Source organism: Colobus angolensis, unplaced genomic scaffold (genome assembly GCF_000951035.1).
Source record: "Colobus angolensis palliatus isolate OR3802 unplaced genomic scaffold, Cang.pa_1.0 Scaffold121, whole genome shotgun sequence".
Classification (NCBI taxonomy): domain Eukaryota; kingdom Metazoa; phylum Chordata; class Mammalia; order Primates; family Cercopithecidae; genus Colobus; species Colobus angolensis.
This window is the reverse complement of record NW_012113253.1, coordinates 5,304,453-5,311,296: the sequence shown is the minus strand read 5'-3', so window position 1 is coordinate 5,311,296 and position 6,844 is coordinate 5,304,453. Positions and strand designations below refer to the sequence as shown.

Genomic DNA, 6,844 nt, shown 5'->3' with positions numbered 1-6,844 from the left:
AGGGACATTTTGCAAAGTAACTGACAAGTAATGTTCAAATGACAGGACTCAGAAACTACTACAGATTGGAGGAGGCTACAGAGACATGACAGCTAAAAGCAGTTTGAGATCCTGGATTAGGTTCTGTCATAGAAAAAAGCAGAAAAGCTAGTAAAAAATTAAGCTAGTAAAAAGGTGTTTCTGCTTCAACTTTTCTCCATTTTAGTATCCTTATGAAAACTTAATAGTATTGTACTAAGTTTAACTTATTAGTTTTGGGCGCCTGTAGTCCCAGCTACTCGGGAAGGCTGAGGCAGGATAATTTGAACCCAGAAGGTGGAGGTTACAGAGAGCTGAGATCATGCACTCCAGCCTGGGCAACAGAGTAAGACTCCATCTAAAAAAAAAAAAAAATTAGATCCTGCTTCAACATTCAACTCAAAAACAATAACTCTGTTTACAAGATTCTTAAGGAAAGATCTCAGATACCAACTAGGACTGCAAAGAACACAGCCAACGGGTGGCACAGTTTCACTGGCCACATCATTACAAAGGACTGGGCATTAGGGGAGGCAGAAAATATTTCAGCCATCTTCCTCCATTGCCACTTCTGGAGACTTGCCACCATGAAAAGCTCTAAAGGAAGAGGATCTTCCAGGCGCCCAACACCAAAGCTACACAAGAGGCCAGAATGGCAAAGCCTCTCTCCAGCAGCTGTGTCACACTCATGTGGTATTAAGTTTCCAAGAAAAGTAGCAACAGGTGTACAGATGTCCCAAGACACTTGTCCCACAACTGGTGCCAAGTCGGTATACGGACCCTTACCATGGTGTTTGTTCAACAGTAAGGCAGACTCTAGGTCACTGGTTAAGTTGGGTATTGTGGAAGATGTTCTCCTGACCACAAGGGGATTTCAGTGCAAGCTAAAATAGTAATCTACAAAATTATACTCTATGCACCAAGTAGCATTTACAGCCCTTAGTTCTTTCTACTGATGAGTGACTAACAAGTGTTTCTCTTCAGAAGTGGATTACTTTTCATGCAGCTTAAGTACCAATATGTTTATTGCATTTAAGGTATCACTTAATTGTCCAAGTTAACTTCCAGAGGTGAGCAATTTACTCACTGTTTAATAAGTCAGTCTTCTTTTCATTTGCCACAGCAGTTTCATTGCTTGTAATTATTCACTGTGGTGTTCCCTTCAACTTGACTACTACTTAACAAGATTTTATTGAGAGTTGGGGCTGTATTTCAACCCCAAATCACCAAAACATTCAAGAATGCTTAAAAAGTAGCACTTTGGGAGGCCAAGATGGGCGGGTCAGTTGAGGTCAGGAGTTTGAGACCAGCCTGGTCAACATGGCGAAACCCCGTCTCTACTAACATAAAAATTAGCCAGGCGTGGTGGTGCATGCCTGTAATCCCAACTACTCTGGAGGCTGAGGCAGGAGAATCACTTGAACCTGGGAGGCAGAGGTTGCAGTGAGCTGAGATCATGCCACTTGCACTCCAGCCTGGGTGACAGAGTGAAACTGTGTCTTGAAAAATAAAAAACGTTTAAAAATTAAATGTGGTTTCTTAGAACTGGCTGGTTCACATATTACCTCACCAGATAGATAGATACTTGGCCTCACTTTGTATACTCTCTAAATCAATTCATGTTAAAGACATACTCCTACAGTTCTAAATTTGAATGAGACCCTTAGAGAAATTCAGACACTAAGTCCTTGGATAATAGAAGTGATCAGTGTCAAGGTGAGAGTTGAGAATGGTTTTTAAGAAATGCAATGACCATTCTATATACCAAAGGAAATTCTTTATTGTAAACAAGATACAAAGTACAACAAAAGAAATACTGTGCAAATTGTAAGTCACAAGGATTTTTTTTAAATTAAAACTTTTGTTTTCCAAGGGTCCAAGTTTTGATGTCAGAAATCTACACCCAATATACAAAAACAATGTTAAATGGGAAGATATAGTGACTTTTTCACTATATATTTTAAGCAATTTACTTTTGTTTTGCCACTGTGTATATCATCCACTATATAACAGAATAAAAGAGAAATACTGTTAACAAAAGTGAATGTTCTAATAATAATTTTTCTACCCAACTACCTCCACATCCCCAAAAAACTCCTATAAATTAACAGGACAACATTTGTCCACCTGTGAATAATGGTCACTAATTTTCTAATTCCATAAAGCACACATTATATCCTCATAATGTAAAGGTACTTTACTGATGACATAAGCCATCTTTTTCAAGAAGTTATCTAAGATTCTTAATATCCCTTCTTTACAATATATATTTTCATCTTCAGATTTTTTTTCTAAACAAAGTGCAGTGTATCTTAGAGTCTACAGAAAACACATTGGTATACAATTTTCAAATCTACACAAGAAACTGCAGGCAAACTAAAGTTCAAAGCATAATGAAATGCCTAGATATAGTCATTTGTTAAACTTTCAAAACAAAAATACAAAAACAAATTGTAGCTGTGCTTCAAAGCAATTAAATTAAGGAGGATTCCAATTCTTTGGGCCCTCTTAGCAATATACAGCCGTTCAATTCCAAATATTCACAATAGTGTAAAAATGACAGTTCTAGATATATTTAATCACTACATCCACGATGTTGACTGGAAAGACTAGGAATAATAAAGAAGATAACTCTAGAAAAAGATGACAATATTTGTAATAATACAAACTGATTTTACATCTCCATCTCTGTACCGTAATGTTTATTTCCAGCCTCCATATTCTTGAAACCAGTGCTTTAGAAGAATCACATTGAAAAGTTGGTCTCAAGTATCAACAGCAAAAGTAAAGTAACAAATATGCACACAGATTCAAAATCTGTGCTACCTGTGTTGACCTCATCTGAAACCTTCAAAAAAATATTCAAAGGAATAAAAGCTTTCTCATCTCTCTTATGTGATAAGAAATGAAACCTGCCATTCTGTGACCTGCCTGTGGCCGAAGCCCTTTTTGTCACCTAACCCAGGAGGGGCCTTCGCGCCAGGCTGTGGGGCTTCTGCTTTAAGCCCATGTTGTGGGGCCACAGACTTGCAGTGGAAGCATTTTTACATCACCACTGGCTCCCGCTGAGACCAAAGTTAGTTCTGACTCTTCACTTTCCAGTCTGTCACTGTGTGGGAGCAGGGGTTGGAGGTAGAGCAATGTCGTTTAACTTGCTCACTTCCATCTGCCAGTTTGGTAGTTTCTTGGCTGATAGATGGCGCCGTGCATGCTTGGTCAAATGGTCACTCCTCATGAACCGCCGGTCACACATGGGGCACGCAAATTTCTTCTCACCCGTGTGGGTTCGCCTGTGTCTGGACAGTTCATCAGAACGGGCAAACCTCCTTTCACAACCTTTCCAGCTACAGCTGAAAGGTTTTTCTCCTAAAACAAAGAAATACAAATCATTGTTATGTATAAGACTGCGATAAATTACATGTTCAGTTCTATCTAGAAGTATATGAGGAGATATATTTTAAATAATAAAAGCTAATAAATCAAACCGTCAAATGAATATGAGGTATGTATTGCTCCAATTTCAACTTGTCACTCGATCACATTTACAAAACTCTTCTCCTCATGAAATAAGGCAGCCGGGTGGGGTGGTATGCATCTGTAGTCCCCACTACTCAGAAGGCTGGGGCAGGAGGATAGCTTGAGCCCAGAAGTTTGAGACCAGTTTGGGCAATAGAGCAAGACCTCATCCCTTTAGAAAGCCAAAAATGAAAAGACTTCCTGACTTCAACTATGATTCAAAAGCTTTAAAGATACCTTATTAAAGTAACTATTCAGACATCTACAGAATCATTTGAGAGACTGAAACAAAAGCACATCAATCAAGTCTTTATTTACACACTTATTTATTTTTAAATTATTTGTAGAGATGAGGTCTCACTATGTTGCACAGGCTGCTCTTGAACTCCTGTGTTCAAACAATCCTCCCACCTTGGTCTCCTAAAGTGCAGGGATTATGGCACTCGTGAGCAGCCTCCAATAAAGCCTTTTGGAGGACCTTGCACTGGTAAATACCATCCTCTAAACTAGCTAAGGCAAGTTCCTCCTTATCATCCTGGGTTTAAATGTGTGATCACAGCCAAAACCTCTTCATTTAAACACTAAAGACATAAGAAAGAAGTGGCCGGTACCTGTGTGCGTCCTCGTGTGGGCCTTCAGATGGGAACTTTTAAAGTATGTCTTGCCACATCCTGGGTGGCTACAGATGTGACTTCTTATCCTTGATGAGTCAATCTGAGGAGTGACTTTTGCTGCTGAAGGGGAAAACCCAGGAGCAGGGGCAATGGGAGAGAGTCTGGTGCCATTCGGGCTCACCACTGGAGGCTTTGAACTTTGCACAACGGGCTGGGGTACCACAAACATGACGGCGCCTTTGGGGACTTGTGTGCCCATGAACACAACAGGGGGGCAAACGGCTGGTGGCTGGCTGGGAGGAGTGCTGGGAACGACTGTTGTCACAACAGGGTTGCTGGCAGGAAGGGGAACCATCTGGCAGATGACCGGCATAGGTGGCACTCCCCCTGCAGATACTGCAGGTGGAGAGACCAACACTGACTTCTGCTGTGGGGACACGGGGGCTGGCTGAGACCTGCAGATGACCGTCTCTGAGGAAGGCACGGAAAAGTCATAAAGTGCGGCATTTGCTTTCTCATCAACATCTGCCACTGTGTTTCTCTCACATTTGGATCTGTTTGGTGACACAGCGGCACATGGTATGTTCTTTCTTGCAGCCTCAACAGTTAGGTGGGTTCTTCTTCTAAAAGAATTGTCCTGATAGTTGAGGATGCTGGCTGCTTTCACTGGGCAGGACTGGTGGTTACACAGCTGGGCATCAGCTGTATGACGAATCACACTTGTTGCCTGAGCTTTGGGGAGTTTGGGGGCAGATACTGGGCTCTTTTCTTCCTCTTTGAAAGGTGCAGCAATGTGAGGTCTGGCAGTATCTGAGAGTGACTTGAAGTGTACAGTAGATGGCGCTGGTGCCATCAGATTTGACACTTGAGACGGTTCAAAGTCAGAAGGACTGTAAGGTGGAGTCAAACACTAAAGAAAAGGGAAATATATAAGCATGAGAAATCTACAGTTTATTACGTAAATTTTAAGAAATTCTGTAATTTACATCTATCTTAAAAACAATAATACTTACAAATGCTGGGATTGTATGAAAATCAGGTGTTCCAGGAAGCAGATTCTCTTCCTCTGACAAATCAGACACTGGTGTAACAGGTCTGTTCTCAACGTATTTCTTAAAGTCAGACTTCCAACTGCAGCTCATTGACATAAGTGCTTCTACAGCTTCAAAATCACTTTTCTCCGCAGTTTTGTTCCAGGAATACATACTCTCTTTTGGCCTTTCAGAAATCATTTTCATTCTTTCCTCCTATAAAAACAAGAGGAAAGTTTATAAGCATATTTTTTGTCATCCAAATGACACACAGAGAAACGAGCAAATACTGTTTTGTTTTTGTTTTTGTTTTTTTTTTTAACAACTCACAACTTTCCAAGTTAGAATCCGAAATAATTTTCCTCTCACACCTACTATGATACTTAGGAAGTTCAGCTACACTTGTTAGGTAGGTAACCCAAACCTCACAGTAGTGGCAATAAAATCTTCCTCATTCTTTCTCTAACACTTAGACTTTAACACTGATATCCTTTCATGGAAGAGAGGCACACCTAGTCCCATTAAGGGGACTAAGACGAAAATTATCAATGCATTTGTGATCCAAAAAGAGAAGTATTTGGCTAAGAAGAAAAAAAAGTGTTTTATAAAGACTTTCCAGAGTAGCTACCTGCAACTAGAGTCGGACAAAATAAGGGAGAGTGCTGCGAAAAATTTATCTTTTAAAAATATTACAGGTATGGTATGAGGTCTTTTGAGGTACAAATTTCTGATAGAAAAAAAGAAAGCCAAAACCTTCTAATAAAGACAAAATGTAGTAGAGCTCTGGCCTGTTGCTATGGGTCTGACCTTTTGGAAAGTCTCACTTTGCACTTTGGGATAAAAATCAAAGATAAGGGATCCTCAGGGTATCTTTCAAGTTAAAATTGTATTATTTAAGATCTAAAGTTATTTGATAACTTGATTATGGTAAAGAAAAATCAAGTGAAATACATAGAAAAAAATTCCAATGCTTATTTTAATTAACTTTCAACCTCTTCATATTTGTGCTCCCTTTTACTGAATCTATTTGACACAATGGTTTGCCATGCATAACTACAACTTAGCTAATGCAAAATTACTAAAAACTGGATAATCAAAAAATGTAATATTCTACTTGGAATTTGCAAAAACCGACTTTAAAGAGTGAGCATAATCAAAGTAGAATATATTTTAATTCCTTAAAGAACTACTTGATGACAAAGTAACAGCACGTTTTGCACTTATGTGTAGAACTCCTACCTAATGTTTTATAGTAAACTTCTTTGAACTACACTATAAAAAAAGGTACTACCCACCATTTCTCCTATTTTTCATTAAAAAAAAAAACTGTTCAGACTTGTTTGGTCAGAGATTGTGTAAAAATACCAAAAAAAAAGCAAACATTCTTTACGTTGCAAGGTATTATTCTCAATACTAGTTTTTCAAAAATGCATGATGCCTTCGTGTTGAAATCCTAAGACAACGAGCCACTGCTCTTGAAATATCTCTAACAATGCAATTGCATAATCGCGCCCGCCTTTATGTAAGCTGCAATGGACAGCGCGCGTGTGTGTAACAGCCCCAAGACGCCAAGGCAAAGAAAGGAAAAAAGAAAGGCAGGCGGCAGAGAAAGAGAGCGTGAGCTGGGAAAGACAGGAAGGGAAACAGGGAGGGGAGGAAAGGGAG

The 6,844-nt window shown here is 39.6% G+C and overlaps 1 protein-coding gene across 2 annotated transcripts in view; it reads right to left on the bottom strand.

Moving 5' to 3' along the window:
- Nucleotides 1–1,777: 1,777 nt before the first annotated feature.
- Nucleotides 1,778–6,844, bottom strand: part of KLF10 (Kruppel-like factor 10) — a 7,192-nt gene continuing 2,125 nt past the window's right edge. The window contains exons 1-4 of one of the 2 annotated variants that reach the window (XM_011931364.1): nt 6,475–6,844; nt 5,162–5,395; nt 4,146–5,058; nt 1,779–3,384 (exon numbers count right to left, since the gene is read on the bottom strand). In XM_011931364.1, the coding sequence (XP_011786754.1) occupies nt 3,125–3,384; nt 4,146–5,058; nt 5,162–5,395; nt 6,475–6,477 (1,410 nt within the window). In that variant the 5' untranslated portion in view covers nt 6,478–6,844 and the 3' untranslated portion in view covers nt 1,779–3,124. Of the gene's footprint in view, nt 3,385–4,145; nt 5,059–5,161; nt 5,396–6,474 lie in introns of both variants that reach the window. The other variant, XM_011931355.1, reaches the window with a different exon arrangement.